We start from the raw sequence: 22,206 nt of genomic DNA, 5'->3' as shown, positions 1-22,206 counted from the left end.
GTGTTCTCTAGGAGGTAACCTCTGACTAATAGGCTAACATCATAAAACCGGGTGGAGAACCAGACTTGTACGAGTCACACATTTGTGAAACAGCAACAAATATTTTGATCAGGACGCTTCACATTTACACAAGCTAACCACCAGCATCTGAGGGTTGGAGTACTGGCCTACGGCTTCTCTCAACCTTTTTTTGCTGGAGATCCAACACTTGGTTATTTGTTTGCGGTTTTATATAGCGCAAATCAGACCCAGGGGAGCATCAGAGCGCTCTTACAATAGTAAAACGGTGCATGTATGCAAGGACTATTGATAGGGCATTGTCTGTGGAGATGAAGGGTTCACTTTTCGAAGGATTCTGACGTGGTGTTGAGTGACCCTTAGTATGGCGTTAATGTGAATGTGAAGATTTAGGTTCCCGATGTGGATGAAGCCCAGGGATTTTGCAGTCTCAACAATTGAGGGTTTACCATCAGCAATGATTGTGGAATCCAGCCAAGTTTGTATATGAATGTTGCTTTGAGGAAATGAGGTCGGGAGGAAAGCCTTCATCTGTTCGTTAACTTGGAGGGAGTATTTTGTCATCAGTTACTGAAGATTTTTCAGTGTGTTTGTCGTCAGGGGAGGAGATCTTCATGTAAAATTGGTTGCCATCAGTTACCAGGTTAAGAAATAATGTTTTAATTGTGTTGGGAGTGGCTTGGGAGGTGTGATTCAAATCATTTTAACACCATGTCTACAAGGCCCATCTGCTCCTTCATGATTTTTTTTTTCAGAACTAGATTTTATTGACATTTCAGATATGATTGCAAGACATTCACAGCGCTCCGAACACTGGAGGGGATGTGAGCAGATAATCAAGAGGCAGTGCAAAGCAATCAACGCTACAAACAGGATAAGACATTAACTTTGAATTACCCGATCCCCCCCAACCCCATAAAACCACCCCCTCACGGGTCCCACCCTAGCCCTGTCCACGATGGTTACCTGAATCTTCGCAAATCAGTCTATAAAATAACGGTAAAGCACTCACATCCTCACCCCGGCTCACAGGACAAATGATCTTCAGTTGCATTCTGCCGCGGCGGCGGCTCCAACCACAACCCCCTGTAATCGGCCCACCTCTTCCAGATTTTATAATGCTTTCTGGGGCAACCACGAGCCTCAAATACCGGGCGTTCCAGCCCCATACAATAATCCATGCCCCGTTTCCATACCTCAAGACCTGGGTCTTTCCAGGCGCGGGCCACGTCCCTCTTGGCCAGTGTAAGGCCCAGGAGTAGCAAGTGCCTTTTATAGAGGTTGCCACCCACCTGCTCCAAAACGTGAAGGAGGCCTAGCTGTGATGTACGTGGGAGTTGCCAACCCAGAACCTCGTCCAAATAGTCCCATATACGCCTCCAAAATCCCTCCAGAGCCCCACAGGTCCACACGGTATGGATGAACGTGCCCACCTCTCTGCCACACCTCAGACAATCAGGGGAGGCAATCAACCCGGCTCGCCACAGCCTCTCTCTCGTGTAGTAAGCCCTATGCAGATATTTAAATTGGATGAAACGCAGTCGTACAGCTACGGCCGCCTCCCTCGGAGCCGCGAGGGCCTCCCTCCATCCCTCCTCATCAATCTCTCCAACATCCCTCTCCCACTTGGACCGCAGGCCATCCAGGGAGGACGAACAATGGGTAACAAGGGATTGGTAGATGCAGGATATTTTTTTCTCCTTCATTAATTTTTAGCAATTATATGGTTGACCGTGTTGATGCCGATAGATCTAGTACGATCTGCAGGCATGACTCTCTTTTATCTAAGAGGGTGAGTGTGTTGTCCACTCCGTGTAGTATAGCAGACTCTATACTGCTGCCTGTTCTGAATCATGACTGGTGGGGGTCGAGCAGGCTGTTTCCTTCATAGTAGGTATTCAGTTGTTTCTCCATGCATCGTTCTAAGATTTAAGCCATGAATGCAATATTTAATTTCGGGCGGAATGTGTGTATTTGTTTTTTAAATGGGAGAGGGTTTATTAAAGCTCCTTTGAAATTTTGTTTGGGACAATTCCTTGAGTGAGTCTTTTATCATTTTGGTCAAGAGGCGCGTGTTGGCAGCAGTAATATCTTGAAGGGCTTTAGCTGGATTTAGGTCTGGAAAGTTTGTTAGTTGCAGGGGCTTAGGTTGGAGATGATAGAAATGACATGACCTTGTGTTACTACTTTCGAAGTTGACCATCTCAAGGGGCATTTTTTAGTTGGTTGTACTGCTAGGCTTTGTAGGAAGTTGAGTCAAAGGAGAATTCTATTTCTCTTACTTTGGAGGCCTAGGTCTGGGTACTTTTGTTGCACAATTGTTTTGAGTTGGCTGTAATAGTGAATGGTTGTGAAGTAGTGAGATTCTTAACCAGGGTTGTAGTGGAACTGGTCCTTTCTATATATAATATATTTAATTATCATATTACTTATTGGGGGAGGTCACCTCAACCCCCACACCCCCACCTTTTTTATAATTATTAGAAATAAAATATTTTCTTTTGGGTGGGGTGGGTTACCCCAACCCCCTTATTTTGTCCCTTACTACCCAACACACTTACCCACCTAGAAACTCGAAAAGCACACTTACCAGCCAATACCCATACATCTAATCCCTAAAACCTCCCTTACCACCCTGTACCCACCCACCCATCCATCCCATAATCATAAAACACCTTTAACACCTAATATCCTTTCTCAATCCTAAAACCTAAAAACACACTACATCCTATATAGCACCCCTAAACCCGAAAAACACACTTACCATCCAATACCCTTACACACCCCTAGGGCCTAAAAATACCCTTTACCACCCTATTCCCATACCCACCCCTAAACCATAAAGGGACACTTACCATCCCTAAAGCCTAAAAATACCCTTACCTCCATATACCTGAAATGTAATTGTATATATATCTGCAGGGCTAGAAAAATCCACTCTCCCACTTGCTATGACAAGCCAGATTTAATCAGGATGAGCTATTTTTGGAGCCTACTCCGAGCTGGCAACAGGTGTTCTGCTTGCTCACAAAGAGTGTATGTGCAATAAAGATGCCTTTAAATCTTGTTATCTTGTCACCTTTGCTCGGCTTCCAGAGACTGAGGTCAAAAGTCAGTTTGTCTTCCTACAATTGCTTTTCTTTCTTTAACTGAAGTTCGAGGATTTTGTAAAGTGAACTGTGTGACAATCCCATTGTGCAAAGTATGTGGAATGAAAGGCAGGCTTTTCTTTTATAACAACACTGAAATAGCTAGTAAGTGAACATTTCAAATATATTTCACTAGTTATGAAGACACATTTTTGTAATTTTGTGGTGGAAAAAGATTCCTATAGAATAAAAACAAAATCATGAACTTTTCGGTGATGTGCAAATTTTAAATATTTTTGGTGGAACCCAATTTCAAAACAATGTTTATGTGCTATATAGTTTTATCAATAAAACTAAATGCTTGTGGGTAAGTTTTGTGGTCATTTCAATTGAAACTGTTTTATCTGTAAATGACAGTGCACTACCACATCATGCTTTAGTAATACATTTATGAAAAGTAATGTTTTTAAACATGAATTGGGAAATATTCCTGCCCAGATAACAATGCTATAAATGAGCTAAGAGGCAAGCCAGGGTTCATGTGTACCCTATATGTGGGCTCGATTCTTATTATACATGGAGCAAATATTTAGTCTAGTAAATAACAGCAGAAAGAGTGAACTTGCATATTTGAAGGTGCTCTCTTATGTGCCAATAAAGAAAAAGGCGGCCTCTTAAGACAAAATATTTGCCTAGGATCACATAACACACATAAGACACCTTGAGTTGTAAAGGCACCCATGGTAAAGGCATGTTCGTGGTATTGGCATTGCGTGGTAAAGGCTTGTCGTTATAAAGGCAGTGATGTAAAGCCTGTCTCCCTGTGTGTTAAGAGGATTTTAATGTGCTCCATTGGATAGAGTTTTTATAAAAACAGCAGCTGCACCACTGGGTCTACCTTCTTAGTCTACACATGCAGTTTCGTAGCCAGGTGGATTAAGAGGTCCAGGTGGGTTATGATGAGTTTCGGAACCAAGTTTGTGTGGGAAATTAGGTCCCGATTCAGTGAGTTGATCACGTCCTCAATTTCTGTCTTGTGTTTAAGTGTTGATCTGCAGTTGTGGTGTAGGCATCTGAGATGGGAGAGTTTGGTTTTGGAGATGGTGGAGCATTGGATCGATATTTAGACCAGGTCCCTGTACTTTGCTGTGTTGCTATTGTAGTGAGGGTACTGGGCCATGGTTTATGATGATGCTGGTGATCGACATGGAAGGGGACCAGTGCTGTATGAGAGGAGCAGTTTTTTTAGGTCGAGCAGACCTACTCTCAATGCGTGAGCATTGAGAGTGTCTGCTTCAGACCTTATGTGGCCCGTATTTAGGAATGTGGACAGCTAACAGACGCGCGCTTTGACGAGGTCAGATTTCACCTCGGGAGCGAGCGTCTGGTAGCAGGTAGGGTAGTTGAGATTCTGTACCCGGATTGCACTGGGAGCTCTTCTAAAAGGGAGAGTGAGCTCATTCCAAAGGAGGATAAGTTCTTGGCCAAGAAAGTACGTTTTTTTTTTTGCAAAGTAATTAATTGATTTTTGGATTAAAAGGAGTTCTTGTTATCTGAGGGTTGCATGTTCGTTACAAGAAAGGAGACTAGAGGGTTTGTGGGTGAGGGTGAATTTGAGGATTCAGGGGTGGGGTGAAATGGAGATGTGGGTACCTTTGGTGAAGGAGGACTGGAGGAGATTCCAGATAATATGTGGTGATTTGAGTTTAGATTGTGAGGGGATGGAGGGTTAAGTAGAGGAAATTGGTTACGTTGAGTGAAGGGATTCAAAGTGGGCCTGTTTGAGCGGGGGATAGGCTTTGTGGAAATCGGATAGGGGTTGTGGTGGGTGCTGGTGGGTTTGAAGCAATCTACATTTGGGAATATTTGATGCAAATGTTGGGGGGAGGCAAGAGATGTGAGGGATTGTTCTGTGAGTTGGAAAGTCTTCATTTTGGGACTCAGGGTGGAAGTAGTTAAGGAGAGGATGTGTGGCTACACTGTATTGGTTAGGAGTGGATCAGGTTTTGAGGTGAGGCATTGTATAATTGGAAGCGGAGAGCCCTGTATTAGGTGATGACGTAAAGAGTTGTGGCTGGGAAAGTGGGTGTGTAATGGTTAAGGTTCTCGTGTGAGGGTACATTTTTGGGCTTGAAGTTTCTTTGTGTGTCCTTAGTGAGAAATTAAGTTAGTTTTGACTTGAGGTTGTGGGTTAGTGCTAAAATGGTGGAGTTATGTCATGTTCCAGAAATCAGAATCTTGAATTCATCATGCTATCTTTGTGTTTCAGTGATTTCTTATGCTGAAAATGGCTATATCAACCTCTGAAGTTGGTGGTGAGCTAGACATCTTTTTACTATTTTCAAGGCCTCTAGGGATGCTGCCTGATTTACTGTTGAATGTTTTGCACATTTGAGACTTTGGGACGGATTTCTTAATTGGCAGACTGAGTAATCTCCGTTGGCCTGGTGCAGGAATGAACGTCCGTCAGTTCGATATTACAGTCAAGCTGGTGATTATTTCAGAAGCATTGTCAGGAACTGCCATCGCAGTGGTTCCTGTCAAAGCATATTTAAGTTTGATTTACGGCTCCGTCAGCATGACAGAGCTTTCCGTTAAACGTAATATATTTTTTCTTCAAAAAGAAATCCCTTGATTTTCGTTTTGAGAAAAAAAAGAAAATAAATGCCTCCTCTTACCATGAGAGTTCTCTCTCATGACAGGGGGAGCATTGAGCAGTTGTCATTGCCCCTTACTGCCGGGGCTTTCCTGGCGGTGATGGGCAGTGAAAACTGACCTGCATGTCTGCCCATTCAAATTAGGTGGGTGGACATAGAGGTCAATGTCCAATGATGCCGTTGGAGAGGTGTAACCATAGCGGAGACGGAGTAGTCTCGTCATGGTTACACCAATCGTCCAACCTCGTATAGATCTGGCGGAAGGTGCGTTATCTTGGCTGTTGCAAGGGAGTATTCTTACCCCAAGATATAAATTAGGACTGAAGTCTATTTTCCCGATTTTGTTAATTATTGTATAATTCTGTATTTTAGAGCCGTTATGGCCAGTGACTTTTGTGCATTTTAATGAGATTATTGCTGCATCAATATTTCCTTACATTTTGGTTTGTAACATCATGGTTTTTCATAAAGTCTGATGTCCTTCTCCCTTTTTTGAGTCCGTCCTTTCTTATTGACTGTATTTTTGAATTGCTGTTTTGAATTTTGTCTCTGGGACACATTAACTCATAGACTTGAGTTTATTACCGTCCCCGATCCCTGCAATATTGGACGCACCACTCATGCATATTTTCTAAAAGTGCTCAACTGCTACCCCAAATATGTGCACCTAAGTGTTGTATGTTGTAAATGCAGAACATTGTGTTTGGTGGTCATAAATGTCACCCAGTTGCCGCTCTTGTCCTTTAATAATATGATGCCAGAGGAATGTTTGGTTTTTGTACCTTTTCCTTAAGGAGCTGTTGGAGGAAAAACAGAAGAGCAGCATGGTTGAGCATAAAATCAGAGAACGTTTCAGCACTCTGGAAAAAGAGCACAGTGCCCTGCAGAGTAGGATGCATGCCAGCTGCCAAGACACCCAGCAACTGCAGTTGAAGGTACGTCTGCTAGTGTTTGATGTACAATGTGGAAATGTGATACTGAAACATGCATACTGCTTTTCAGGCAAATATGTAATTTTGTCATTTAGACTAGATCATTGCACTTAGTTTAGTCCAGCTATTCCTAAATCTTGCCACCAGGACTTGATACCTGCAGACTAGCATTGTTATGTGATGTTACTCCTGGAGCAGCTTGCTTTTCTGATTCATTATTGCACTTATTCTTTGTTTTCATGTTTGTGAGATAATTTATGCACAGTCTGTTATTAAATATCAAATCCAATAAGAGAACAAGTTAGAGACTTTTTGCTCCTGACGCTGTCCCATTTGTCATCTTGCACACATCACCATGTTGTTCTCCGAGTAAAATGTATGCAGAGCTCGTTGGTTGACAGCGATACCTGCCACGTTTAATTTCCCTTCCAACCCTTCAACACACTCTGGTCCCCCTCCTTTTTAGCCTTCTCCTGTGACAGTGCATGCGCGGTCTCTTGCAAGAGCTATTTTATACCACAAGCTGCTTGCAGCCAACCCATTGCTTGAAATTCTCTGGCTTCATTCTCACTCTTATTTGCTGCTTTCTAATTGGCCAGCGCATGCTGGCTACACTTCTCTTCTTTCACCTGGAGCATGGACCACGTACTGATTGATTTGGCTTGATTGCTGACCTTCTGTTGATTGTGCTGTGATTGAAGCATTACTTTTATTTTTTATTCTACCTTGTCATCCTTTTGAACCTTTCTTCCCATGTGTCCTGGTTGAGCCTCTTTCCATTTGTAATTATGTTCTACTATGCCAACCACACTTTAAAGAAACTATTTTCTTGTTTTAAATGGATGTTTATTGTGACAATAGATGTTATCTGCTTCCAAGTATATTTTCACTAAGACCAGGACATGGGCGAAATTGCTCTTTTATGTGATAGGATTTTTTTGCCAAATTTCTTTTTTTTTTTTTTTAAGTATGGGGAGATTAACTGATTTGCTCAGAATCACAGGGATGTGGTGCCGATAATTAACAGGCATTGGCAAAGAGAATATGTCTTGCTTTTGATACTATTGGCTCTGCCATTGCCTTTTGTTCTTGCTGCGCGACATGGGTATTGTCAACTTTGGCAGTGATTTGTAGCCATGCTTTATATAACAGCATGGCTGCTGTGCAGCATGGCTAATTTTACACAAGCATTGGCAAAGCGCCTTTGGGGCCCATCATCTTTGTCAATGGCTTTTAGCCATGCTGTGCAGCACCCTTGATGCATCGCGGCATGGCTAATTAAAAAAAAGCCTATGATGCAGCGTTTTCCTTCTTTTTTTTTTTTTGCGAAACCAAATTGGGTCAGGAAATAAAAAGAAAAAAAGTGACTAAAACTTGCAACTTCGTCATGCCGTCTCCTCGTCTCTTTGTGCCCTCTTAGACTTTCCACACTTCAACTCGCTGGAGGGGAAGCTTCTAATGGGTGACTTAGACAGTCAAAAGACCTCCAAGATCTATCAAACTCTAGTTACTGACAGCTCCACTAAGGTATCTGCCCTCCGAACAGCTCGGCAAACCGACTTGGACGACATAGATGACAATGATTGGGTGGAAGCGTACTTTATGAGAAGCCGTCTGTGGCGCATGGGCCTTATAGGCTCGCCTTCATGTTTGCGATATGCACTGCAGAAGGTACGATGGGACTGTTGTGTTCTGGCCCACTTCTGGACAGAATGTATTAGATTTCCTTTCAGGTTTTGCTGTAAGCTATGAATGATAGGATAGGGAAATGTGTGTGCGTTTTTGTGGAAGGGCTCTCTATATGTCCATAGCTATTCAGCCATAACTGTTCTACATGTTGCATGGATGCAATGCAGCAATGAAATCTAATAACATGTTAACCTTTTTCAGCTGGCTGGATAACATTTTGGTGATCTAGTTTCTTTCTTTAGAACATTCTGGCGCTGAAAGAGCTGATAGATAGTGATCCTACTCTCACTCATTACGATATGGGGCTGGATAGGATAGTATTTTTCAGAGCTGCTTTTAACTTTCAGTCACCACTTGGCCTTGAAAATATTGTTTCACTAGCCTGAACGCCTACCTGGTCCTACCGTGGATGGTTTTCATATTGGTTTATCTTCTTTGACATACATGCCTTTTATAAAAACAATAATTGGTCATATAAAACTGCCAGCATGCATGTCTCCCCTCTTCTGGGCTATTTATGTCAGTCCTAATGTTAGCCAGCTGCAGAACCTTGTGAGCTCTTTACACCTTTAAGGCTCCACAGCTATCCTTCTTTTTTGTTGAGCATTTGCCAGATTTTCTCATACATCAGGATGTTTGTCTTTCTGCTTTCAATTCACAATTGTTTTATTCTTTTGTGAGTCGGAGGGAACTGTACCTAACATCAGTTTTAGAAGAGTCCATACATAACCATTCATAGAAAGCATGAATGCTTGTGTACAGTGGTTCTAACCCGGTTAAAGGGTCTTCTAGCATTCCCTGGTATGTTGGTTTGTCTTATGCGTCCTTAAAGGCTCTTCGACTCGGGGCAATCCCTCACCAGCTACAATTCATGACCAATTGATTCCAAATATCATTCATTGCATTGCTGATTGACTCTGGGTGGTTCATTCATCTAGTCTGCTTCCCTTTTGCAAGCATTAAGTGTTGGAGCATCGGCTTGATAAGGCCATTTTAAAGAACATGTTTAGCTGGAATAATTCTGAACATCATTGCTGCCACTTCAACAGGTCATATCTTAGACTTTAGGACTGAAGATTCCTGAATTGGCTGCCGCTCTAGTAAATGTTACTACTTTTGGGATGCATTCATCATAAGCCCAAAGAAAAATCGCCTTTGAAAATTTACTGGGCTACAATTGTGATTTCTCAAAGCTATGGTTTCTGGACTTATCTTTTTTATATTTGTTTTTTAGTTTCAACAAGTTCGTGATCAACTGGAGGATCAGATTGCCCACCTCAAGCAGGAGAATGGCATTCTAAGAGATGCTGTAAGCTCAGCTACAAATCAAATGGAAAGCAAGTAAGCCAATTTCATTTCACCTTTGAGAAATGTTTCACAAGATCGCATTGCCTCTTCAAAACCTATTATCTGTGCCCTCTGAGATGGACCATTGTGTAGGTACTTTCCAGACAGCTCCTATAATTGACCAATTGCCTATTGCATTTTAACAAAAATGATCCTGATTTTACAATCGCATGCTTATAATACATTTGAACGAGTCAGCCATAGAATAACATACCCCTCAAAGAGGAGGGATGACAGGAAGGGAAAAGAAGGCAGACTGCACTCCTATATTGGTGGACTTAAAAAGGATTTAATGGGAGTTGAAAAAAGTGAGCAAAATAAAATGTGTCAGCCTTCTCTAAAATATTTGTGATGCACCCAATTACAAGTTCCTGGGGTAATGGGTCTCCCCTTTCCAGTACTCCATGGCTGTAGAAACAGCCTTTTGTTAAAGGTACTGGTTTCTCCGACCCTTCCTTTTTGTGTTCATGGTGGTTTGTGGGTACTGTTTTCATATGGTTCTCCCCTTTCTCTTTAGAGTTGGGAATAACTAGCTTTTCATGCCAACTTTCCCTTCTCACGTACCTCTCTATGTACTTGGGAATATGTGGTGTTTACCCTTCCTTAGGTCGCACACTACTCAGAAATATCTGGAATTTGTAATCCATTTTTACACTTTATTCCTGCCTCTTTCACCATTTACACCCTGTTACTACCCTGCAAACGAATAACCGGTCTGAAAACTCCTACAGCTGTTAAACCAGGACTACACACGCACATACCAACTATTCGTGCTGCAGTCAAATATGACCCCCCTCCTTCCACCCCTTGCCTGCAGGTATGTGCACTCTCTGCAGTTACTTATTTCTAAAAAACAGACTTATTGGGAGCGTGATTCTTCCATGGTCATTAAGTCGTAATTTGAAGATCTGTCCCTATACCCCATAATCTATAAATACTCTTTCTGCAGTTTTTTTTCTTACTTCTTGATCATGTAGCTTACACTACAATGCTCTACCTTTTAGCTTATGCTCTTTGTCACCAACCAATTGTAGTAGCAGACTTGAATCACCTCGTAGTTGGTTAAAACATATAGGTGGTGAGGTCCTGCAGTGTGCTTCTAGAGTAGGGTGCACCTATCCCAAGGGAAATATTGATTTTTATCCATATTAAGAAGAGTCTGGTGTTGAGTAAGGGTCTCTTCTACTGGGCATGGTATGGAGTACACTTTCTGGAAGCGAGGTAGACCCCCTGCTGTGCCCCCAGAGGTCCCTATGACCTGACATTTGCATTTGGTATGAGTAACCCTTCTAAAAGTACCTTCTTGTTGCCTTATTTTTCACTCTTTATCTAGCAACTTGTTTTAGCCAGATCCATTATAGTGTTGGCCCAGGAAGAAAAGTGTAAAGATGAGGACTATTTAGGGTCCAATCATTCTATTGCTCCAGACTGCTGCACCCTCCAGTTGAGTCATTCTCCTCATCTAGACTCAGCGGTGAAAAGCTTCTGTTCAATTATGGGATTGAGCTAGTCTCTCCTTCTCTGTCCCAGTGCACAGAACAGATAGATGGAGTAAATCTCTCACCTGTGGCAAAAGGTTGTGGGACTAAGCCTCCATTCACGCCAGTGCACATGCAACAGTTCCTTGAACGTAAGCTCCTATATGAGGTCTTTCTACAGCCCCAACCTACTTTCTGACTCCACCTTTGTGGTTGAGACACTTGCAGACGTTCTGCACTAGGCAGTGGTGAGGCCTGCTACAAGAATTGGTGAAGCATGCCTTCCTCAATTGTGCAGGTTAATCCTCACAACAGTAAAATAGGAGACACCCGAAAAGTTTGAGGCTCCATCCCATGCTAAGCTACCTTCTTAGGACACTCAACCACAACAGTCCTATTGGATTTTATTTTGTTACCTTAGGTGCCTCACTGCCTGGACCCGGCCTTTCTGCCTACCTATCCTGGTGGGGTGCGGGTTGGCACCATCTGCCTGGCAGGAATCTTTTATTGCAGGCAGGTGGTCACATCAGCCTAAATCTATTTAGAACCTTTGAACTCCCCTCACCTCCACCACCCATCCCTTAGGTTGTTTATCCCTCTGGTATAATATACACTGTGCCAAATAGGTCAGGAGCAGTTAGACCAGGAGTGGCCGGAACCTCTCAATTTTCTTTGCATCAGAGTGCATGCTTATCCTCTGTTTTGACTCCTTTTTGGATGAGTGAAGTTAACTCAAGTCTGGGGAGTACAGCACAGCTCCTCAGCTGCCAATGTAACTCCAGTTTAGTGTGATATTGCACGTAGTATTCCTGATGCAGCTGGGAAGGGCCGGCCCTAGGCTTCATTCCTCCTTGTACCATCTGGCACCACAACGCTGTGTCAGCAGCCTGTCCAAAACCGGTCTTTCAGGAATGGATTATACCTCCTCCGAGGATCCACCTCCATAGCCTAGTTGTTGCAAGAGGGCTCACTTACTAGAGCTGTAAGCAATGCTGAGTTTGGTACCTGCAGTCTCTCACTAATTTGTGGAAATTTAACCTGCTCCTAGCCAGATTAAAGTATAAACCTTTTAAGCCATTGGCACGATAATTCTTTTGAGGGCGCCTTCTTTTACATTGGCCATAACATCAGCCAGGTGTATTACTGAGCATCAAGCCCTTTGCGCACTAGAAACATTCACATTGTTCCAGAAAGATGAGGTGGATCTGAGGCCCCATCCCAGGAGTTACAACTGAAATTGATGATTGGTCTTGCAAACATCTTCGAGGTACAGACACTGCTTAAATTCTAAATGTGATGTTCAATACTTTTCGAAGGGCATTGGCCCCCCCTATGGATTGCCTTCGGGTCCCAGTGACCTATGGGCTTACCTTTCAAAGTGATGCTGGCAGGTTTTACCCTGGCCCTCTTCTCCCCCCCCCCCCCCCCCTCCTCTTCCCTTGCGTGCTATTTCTTTGGCTCTGACTCCAGTTCTGGTTTTGGCTTTGGGTCTGACCCCTCAACTCTTACCATTCAGGCAGTGTTTTCACCATCTGCGCCGTACCTACCTTCACTGGTGCCACTCCAGATTCCATCCGCACTGACTTTGGCTCCTGACCATTCCCTGTAGTGGAGTTGCCTGCCCCTGCGCTTAGGTCCCAGTGAGAAGCAAAACGCCTGGCCGAGGAAGGGAGGTTCTTTTTTGGGGAGAGACCGATCATCTAGAGGATTCCAGACCAGACATGGACAACTGAGATGACCAATCTATTGCTGTTGACCCTGCCTTCACCACACTCTGAAATGCTAGTGGGCTTAACACCTCCCCGGAGTAATAAACATATATTACCACTGGTCTTACAACTTTAGAGGTCAGTTATTATAATACCATGGTGTTCAATGCGGCCAAAGTCCTGGGTCTTCCTCTTCCTTCAGCAGAGACCAAGTCCAACATCTTAACAGAGGTGTTGCACCCAACTTCCCATTTGCAGTTGGTGCGAGTAACCCTTCTGAAAGTAAAAGTACCTTCTTGTTTCCTCTTTTTCTGTCAATTTGTTTTGGCCAGATCCATTAGTCCTGTTCCAGGGAAATAATGTGAAGCTGAGGGCTATTTATAGAGGCCAATCACTCTCTTTCTCCAGACTGTTGCACCCTCCAGCTGAGTCATTTTCTCATCTAGACACTGTTGTGAAAAGCTTCTATTCAATTGTTGGGTTGAGCTAGTCTCTCCTTCTCTGTGTGGTGCTGCAGGCCGAGTGCACAGAATAGAGATATGAAGCAAATCTCTCTCCTTTGGCAAAATGTTACGGGACCAAGTCCCAGTTCACTCCAGTGCATGTGCAATAAGGACTGAGCTCTTCCTACAGCCCCAACCTACTTTCTGATACCACCTCCACATTTGTGGTTGAGACACTTGTGCATGTTCTGCCAGACAGTGGTGAGGTTTGCTACAAGAATTGCTTAAGCATGCCTTCCCCAATTGTTCAGGCTAATCCTCTCAACGGTAACATAAGAGACACATGCCTCAAACTACATTTTTTACGTTCGAGACGTGTGCTGTAGATACACATGCTTTGCATACTCCTGCCATCTAGTGTTGGGTTCGGATGTTTGCAAGTTGTTTTTCTTCGAAGAAGTCTTCCCTAGTCACTAGGTAAGTTGACTCCTCCATTTGGTGATAGTGCGCTTGACCATCGATTCCATTGTTAGATTGTTTTTTTCCATCAGGTTCGGACGTGTATTGCTGCGGTGTATTGCTGTTCCGGTTCGAAACCGTTCTTCAGGTTCCCTTCTCTCTACCCTCGACGGTATTGCTTCTTTAATCGTTTCCCACTTCTCCGCTTATTGTTTAGACATCGGAATCGACTTTTGGTCGGAAAGTTTTGTGGACGGTCTTTGAGGCCTACCCGCGCTCGATTAGCTCTCCGTCGATGGATTGGACTCGTTTAAATTCTGTCCTCGGTGCCACACGCACGGACTCGCACAAGATGTGAACTTTGTGCTTGTCTCCGGAGCACAAAAAAGAAGACTGATGCTTGCAGATTGTTCCAATCGAAAGAGACTCTTTGCGATCGTCTGGCTCGGCGTTGAGAGATGAAGCGTCAAAGCATCGAAGACATGCCGGACATCTTCGGTGCAGACTTCAACCGAGAAGACATCGAGGCATCTGCTGCAGAGGAGGAGGAAGCGTTCTCTGAACAAGACTCAGACTCGGAACTCGAGATAGATCTCGACACCAAAGAACTGCCGCAGGGACAAGGTGACGTGAGTACGGAAGGCCCTTGCCCCCACAAACTCTGAAAAAACACAAGGCTTCGGCACCACCACTGCCTTCTGGCCAAGGTTGGCACCGAGTCCTGCTTCCAGGCCCGGAACAGAAACTATCAGTCAAGCCTTCCAGCTCCGCACTGAGTCGACAAAAGTCCTCCTCCGAGACATCCCTCATCCTGGTGGCATCCTCCTCAGAGCCGAAAGCTTCCGGTTCCAAGCACAAGTCCGGCTCTGAGCGGAAATCCTCTGTGCCGAAGGCCTAGCAGCCGAAACCTTCTGCACCCAAAGGCCAACCTACGTCTGCACCAAAAACGTTGGTGCTGAAACACAAAGATACTCCTTCGGAACCGAAATTGGACAATATTCCACCTGGTCCGAAGCAATAGAGGTTGCATATTAACTCTGACAATGGCCATATTCATGTAAAGCTACATCAGATACGTATGGTTCAAGAAGAGGACACTTACAAAATCCCCTTGAAGAGTAAGTCTGTAGCTATAAGTCCTTTTCATTTACCAACGTCTCCACCTGCGTCGCAACCTGGGAAACCGTTGCAAATAAAAAATCAAGATTCTCCTCAATCTCAACATGACGATGATGATGGGTGTATGAATATCCAACAGACCCATGGACAGATTACACACTGGATCCCCCAGATGATACTTATGCAGATCTTTACCCAGCCAAACCATCTCCTCCAGACGACAATGCATCGCACCAGGAACTCATTGCCAGGGCTGCACGTTACCATGGAGTAGAGCTCCACGAAGAATCACTAGAAGAAGATATTTTGTTTGAGACATTGGCAGCTACACACAGGTCATCACAAACTCTTCCAATGCTTAAAGGCATGGTGCAACATGCTGATGAGATTTTTCAAGATCCAGTCGGAGCCCGCATCTTGACCTGTAGAGTAGACCAAAAATACAAGGCCTCTCCTACGGACCCCATTTTTATCAAAGGACAAGTGCCATTAGATTCCTTAGTAGGTAAAAAAATGCTCGTAAGAGAGCAAATGCTTAAACATCAGGGGATGCTCCTCCGCCAGATAAATAGTCCAATCTAATGGAAGCTTCTGGCAAGCAACTCAATAGCGCATTTGAAATACCGAAGGCCTTTTAGCCAGATATGACAGAGCACACTTGGACGAAATGGAAAAACTGCTCCAACATCTCCCAGATGAGCATAAGGCTAAAGCACAAGACTTCGTGAATGAGGATAAGCTCATGTTTGAGGCATATGAGCTGCAGATCGTTCACTATGCATTAGATCGCCACCTGGTCTTGGGCTCGGATGATTGCATGTTGTTGTGTTCTTGGAGAAGTCTTTGTAGTCACGATATAGGTGACTCCTCCCTTGGACAATACTGCGCATGGGCATCGGCTCCTTCCTTAGATTGTTTTTTTCCGCCACTGGGTTCGGATAAAAATTTCTCCGCTCCGGCTAGGAAAACTTTTTCAGCAACTTCAAAGCGCAAAAACTTCCTATTATCGACATCGAATATACAACTTTCTACGCCATCAACTCGATTCCGGTTCGTCGACGCGGGCCGTTGGGCCTATCTACGCTGTGCGGCCTACACCACATGGAAAGAACTCAGTTAAAAAAATGCCCGGTATGTTGAGCAAAATTTCAAAATAGCGATCATCACGAGGTCTGCAACCTCTGTCTATCGCCAGATCACGATGAGTCGACATGCACAGCTTGTGCATCCTTCCGATTGTAAAAGACCATCCGGGATCGGAGGGCCCGTCGACACGAGATGAGATCAGCCCCAGCACCAGAGAATATCTTCGATTAGGAGGTTCCCCTCGTTCCTGAAGAGGATTTGCCTGATCTCCAGATCATATCAGAGGCAGAAGACTCAGATGACTCTATTCCATCACGTCAACCTGCGAGTACTCCTGCCCCTGCACCACATACACTGTTCAAGCCAAAGGCAAAGGTTAGCACTACGCCCAAGGGGCCCAGTCGAGAACAAGTACTTCCTCCTAAAGCCCAGCCTTCGAGCTCGGTTCTGAGGAAAACAACTACGCCTTCAGGTGCTTCGGCACCGAGCAAGCCACACGTGCCGATTCCACCACCTCCATCCACACCGAAGCCCAAAAATCCTTCGACACCGAGGCCAAAACATCCTTCGGCACCGAGGCCAAAACATCCTTCGGCACCGAAAGCGTAAGATCCTTCGGCACCGAAAGCGAAAGATCCTTCGACACCGAAGCCTAAAGAGGTACAGGCACCGAAGGAAGCTCTGGCTCCGACTCCGAAGCCGTCGACTTCCAAAACTAGAGAGGGAAAGCCAGCGTCACAAAGCAGACGAGGCCTGCTTCCACTCCGAAGACTCCCGCTTCAGTGCCAAAACACACAAAGCCTGATTCCGAGGTTCCTAAGTTCTCGGACATGCCTGCCAAGCCGAAAACAACATGTTCGGCACCGAGAACTTTGCCACAGGACGCTTTAACACCTCCCAAGGCAAAACGCCAAAAACAACCTGTCGGAACCCAAAAAATCGACGCTGAAGGTTGTAGAGGAAGAACTGTTTACACCAGATCCTAAACAAAAGATCTACATAAACACAAAGACTGGACATGTAGGTGCTATACCTCATAAAAAGAGACCAGCAGACACACCACCTTTACTTTTGGTTCCTGCCAAAAAGGACTGTGCAACTTCTCCTATGCACCCCCCATCTCTTGTATCTTCTTCCTCTCCTGTCCCTCCTTACATATCACCTCAAATCTCTCCTGTCCCTTCTCCTGCATCATCACATTCACCACAAACTGATGAGGAGTATGACTTAGGTGGTGGAGAGGATCCAGCAGACCCAAATACATATCCTATAGATGAGGATATCTATATTTTTCCACCACACAATGTGCATGATTTCCCTGTTCCACCGTTATACCCGTCAAAACCTTCTCCTCCAGAAGACCGCATTGGTTTTAATCACCTCTTAAACAGAGCTGCTCTCTACCACAAAGTCACAATGCATTCTGATGACATTGAGGAAGATTTTCTGTTAGATACATTTGAGTCATCACACATATCTACTCAAATTCTTCCCATGATTAAAGGAGTCATTAAGCATGCTAAAGAGATATTCAAAGATCCAGTACGCACTAGGGTATTAAATCCAAGAATAGAAAAGAAATATAGGCCTGCACCCTCTGATCCAACCTATATTAAAGGACATCTTCCACTAGACTCTTTAGTAGTGTCCAATGCAAGAAAAAGGGCGAATTCACAGACTTCTGGTGAAACGCCCCCACCTGACAAAGAATCCAAAGTTATTGATGCGTCAGGTAAAAGAATAGCTGCACAAGCTACAAATATATAGCGCATAGTAAATACACAAGCCCTACTCTCACGTTATGACAGAGCTCATTACGACCAATTAGAGACACTACTACAACACCTCCCAGATCAATATAAAGATCAGGCAACAGAGCTCATACAAGAAGGCAAATTGATTTCAAATGCCTCAATAAAATGTGCACTAGATGTCGCAGACACAGCAGCTAGAACCGTAAATACTACTGTCATACTCAGAAGACATGCGTGGTTGCGCATTTCAGGGTTCAAACAAGAGGTGCAAACCACAATTTTAAACCAGCCTTTTAATCAAAACGAATTATTTGGCCCAGAAGTAGACACTACACTGGAGAAAATGAAAAAAGACAGACACTGCAAAGTCTATGGGAGCTCTACAGTCCAAATGTAAATGTATGTGTCTTGTAAAGCGCACTGCTGCCCTGAGGCGTCGTGGCGCTGTAGACCGCTGGGGAACCCGTCCTGGCTATCCCTGTGAGATGGTCCCTACTGGGTTTCTCCAAGTTGAAACCAGGCATCCCCAGCGAATATGGGGGGCCGTTGTAGAGATGAGGCAAGCTAATGCCCAGAGTTGCTGAGTGTGATCCCTGGTTAGAGTAGGCACTGAGGCAAGAATTATCGAGTCCGCTGACCCTGGTCCACGATCCTGCCGTGTTGGGAATTGAACCCTGGTCCCGGGCCGTTCTCTGCTTCCGGGTCTGCAGCCTCTAACCAGTGAGCCACCACCACTCCACACAGACTAGAGGTTCTTTTCGTCGCTCCTTTTATAGAGGAGGCTCCAAACAAACTGGAGCAGATACAACAACATCTTTCAAGACGCAAACACAAACATCCTCTAACAAAGGGTATTTTAGAGGAGGATACAGAGGCAATAATAACAAGGGAAGAGGCCGCGGTAACAACAACAATTGCTCCTCTTCCACAACTAAACAGTGACTTCCATCTGCTCCCCCAACAGCATTTCACTCCTGTGGGGGGCAGATTAACACAGTTCCTGCCTGTCTGGAACTCCATCACAACAGACAGGTGGGTGAGACAGATTATCCAACATGGCTACTGCCTAGAACTTGCAGCAACCCCCCCAAACATACCACCCAGACAGCGTCCTATGTCTACAGATCACCTGACTCTGCTTCAACAAGAAGTTCTAGCACTTCTACAAAAAGATGCTATTCAACTAGTCCCATTAGAGGAACAAGGAACCGGGGTTTACTCGCTGTATTTTCTAATTCCCAAAAAGGACGGGACACTAAGACCAATTCTCGACCTCAGGCCCCTCCACCATTACATACAATCAGATCATTTTCATATGGTCACTCTGCAACAAGTGCTCCCACTACTGCAACAAGGCGATTTCCTTTCAATGCTAGACCTGAAGGACGCCTATTTTCACATTCCAATAAATCCTGCTCACAGGAAGTACCTAAGGTTTGTAATACAAGGACAACACTATCAGTTCAAAGTCCTTCCGTTTGGTGTCACAACAGCACAACAGGTGTTCACAAAGTGCTTAGCAGTAGTAGCAGCACATCTCAGAAGTCAACAGATACATGTCTTCCCTTATCTGGAATCAGGCTGATTCTTTTATAATCGAAAATTATTAACTTTTCTACACTGCTTAACAAAAAAAAAAGAAATAATACTTACCTAAATCTGGCCTGTTTGGACTTTGTAATTGTGCGCCCCCATTACTTTTAAAACTTTCTATGATCTGGAAACACAGTGACACCATTTAGCAGCTGACGTCAGGGGTGGCAGCACAGCTATCCATACACATTTGGAACTGGGAATAAGGTGCGGCATCTTTGAGGCCCGCTGCTACTTTTTGTTATAAAACTGGTCAGTGATATTTGCCTGCGCTTTTCCGCCTCTCCCGCTCATTCTATGGGTGGTTCGGAAGCTCAGGCATCCTTCACACCAATTCTCATAGCTCCCACATGGGCTTGTCAACCATGGTACACCACTCTCTTGAAGCTGTCACTAGTTCCACATCAAAAACTTCCCCTGAACTCCACTCTCCTTACACAGAATCATGGAGAAATCAGACATCCAAATCCCAAAGAACTGAATTTAGCAATCTGGATCCTGAAGTCAAAGAGTTTGGTTACTTAAATTTACCACCAGATTGTATGAAAATTTTAAAAGAAGCAAGAAGGCATACCACCAGACTATTTTTGATTTTTTTTTTAAACCACTTTATTTTTGATTTTGTTGTACATCATAATGCATTACCATAAACATGCAGCAGGTCGTACTTTTCAAATAGACAGTATTTTCCGTCATCATTACATTCAAAAAGGCAACAGCGATAATTGGCTATATTTACAGGTGTGACATTTATGTGAAGAGAAGGAACATCATGGGCATATGTCCCCCCCCAACCTTACCAAACCAGTCAGGCGAACCATAGGTCCTGTATCCTCCACCTCCCAACATGAGCGACAACAAAGATACTGCCTTTCCAAATGGGACAGGCGCCAAAAGGTATCTCATTGCCTTCCTGTGTTATCTATGGGATTTGCATCCAGCTCTTTCGAGTCCTGTTGAAGTAAGTAACCTTGAAGAGGTCCCCATATGTCTTTGGCCTGGACGCCCTGGGGAGGGTTTCCACATATGTAGTTGTTTGCTCCTGACAGTAGAGCATATCTGTCAACCAACCTTTGAACTTACGGGCCCGCCCCCTACCCCATTTACAAGCAACCTTGCGTTTTGCAAGTAACAGCGATATCGCTATGAACTTTCGATAAGATTAGAGAATCTGTGCTGTGTAGCTAAGAAGGGCCATTACGGGATCTTTTTAAAGTGTGGCATTTATCATTGTCCCAAGCGCTTCATAAACTTGGTCCCAGAACTCCTGCACTACTGAGCATTCCCATGCAAGATGTAAGAACCCCGCCCCCTCCCTGCCACATCTGTCGCATCAGTCATGAATTTGTAAACAAAATCAGAATTTTTTGGCAGGTGTGTAATACAAACGTTGCAAGAATTTACAATGTATAACCCTCAATCTGCAGCTGGCGGATATTTGCAAGGTTTGCATACAGTAATAGTCCCATTGTTCATCGGTAATCTCGGCTCCCAGCTCCTCTACCCAATGTATGCACACGGGGCTCAGTCCTTTTCCTGTTGAGCACAAATGCCTTTGTACAGTTGGGACACAAAATGCCTCCTGTCCGTGGATCCCAGCATATTGTGTAATGGGACAAGATTTACAGGCTCCTTGGGAAAATCGGGGAGGACCGCTTTCATCCCTTGTCTCAGTCGTACATAAAGAAAAACGTCTAGCGGAGTAGGTTGTATCCCCTGAAAGAGGTGTTCTGAGGAGCCAAACTTTCCCTCATGAAATAAGTCTCCCCATTTATTGACCTGGATACGTGTGCATAATTGTTGAAACCCTGTTCACCCCCCCCCCCGACCCCCCCCGACCCCCCAAGGTTTTCCAATTGAGCCGAGGCTCCCCCCCCCCACCCCTACCCCCCCCCCCCCCCCCCCCCCCGATCCCCCAAAGCAATCTAGTCAACTCAGTGCGCATAGTTTTAAAAAAATAGGAACCTGGATGATAGGGTATGTTTGAGAAAAGATACAGAAATTGCGGGAGCACTACCATTTTCATAAGCGAGGCACGGCCAGCCAATGACAGTGGAAGTGAGATCCAGCGTGTGATATTACTATTTAACTTCTTGACAGCTGTGCCATAATTGAGCCTGACTGTCTCCCCCCCCGATCCCTTGTCACCTGTATGCCTAAATAACGAAGGTCTGTATCGCACCATTCTCAAGAGGGAATTTGGGGACCGCTGGAGTGAGTGGGAAGACCTGAGATTTCCCCCAGTTAATGTTAATACCAGATAATCTACCAGACGCTATAAATTCCTGTAAAAGGGGGTTAATATTCTGCTGCGGATCTCTGACATATAGCGTCATGTCATCCACATATAGCGAAATCCAGATTTGGCGGAGACAACCACGAAATGCTTTTTCCTGATGGCATTGGCAAAGTCTGCAGGCCAGCAGCTCGGCCTCTATAGCGAATAAGAGTGGGGATAGTGGGCACCCCTGGCGGGTGCCCCTCGAAATCGATAGCGCAGAGGACATGTAGCTATTAATTAAGACTTTAGCCGTTGGCTGATTGTTTAGTTACGTAACCCAGGATATAAAGGTCCGCGGAAAACCCATGCGCTTCAATTCTTCAAAGAGATAATCCCATTCTACAGAATTGAACGCCTTGGTGGCGTCTAAAAGAAACTGATGCCAAGGGGAGTTCAGGCGCTACCGTCTGGACGAATAGAAGAAGAAAATGGAAAAAAAGTTTGTTTCAGTTAATTAAAACCATAACAATACATTTTATAAAATCAGACACTACAAATAAAACTCTTAGTGTTTTCCTGCTTTTCGATGTTCTAGTGTTGTTCTGTGTTGTG

General features: G+C 44.5%; 1 protein-coding gene across 16 annotated transcripts in view; it reads left to right on the top strand.

Annotated features, from left to right (window-relative positions):
• The window catches only part of KTN1 (kinectin 1), a 467,921-nt gene that overhangs the window by 139,417 nt on the left and 306,298 nt on the right, over positions 1-22,206 (top strand). For 8 of the 16 annotated variants that reach the window (XM_086937462.1, XM_086937458.1, XM_086937457.1 and 5 more), the window contains exons 7-8: positions 6,562-6,699; positions 9,620-9,726. In XM_086937462.1, coding sequence (XP_086793588.1) covers positions 6,562-6,699; positions 9,620-9,726 — 245 coding nt within the window. Of the gene's footprint in view, positions 1-6,558; positions 6,700-9,619; positions 9,727-22,206 lie in introns of all 16 variants that reach the window. The other 8 variants (XM_086937461.1, XM_086937455.1, XM_086937454.1 and 5 more) reach the window with 1 other exon arrangement.

This window comes from Lissotriton vulgaris, chromosome 9, assembly GCF_964263255.1.
Source record: "Lissotriton vulgaris chromosome 9, aLisVul1.2, whole genome shotgun sequence".
Taxonomy (NCBI): Eukaryota; Metazoa; Chordata; class Amphibia; order Caudata; family Salamandridae; genus Lissotriton; species Lissotriton vulgaris.
This window is presented reverse-complemented; position numbering and strand designations above follow the sequence as displayed.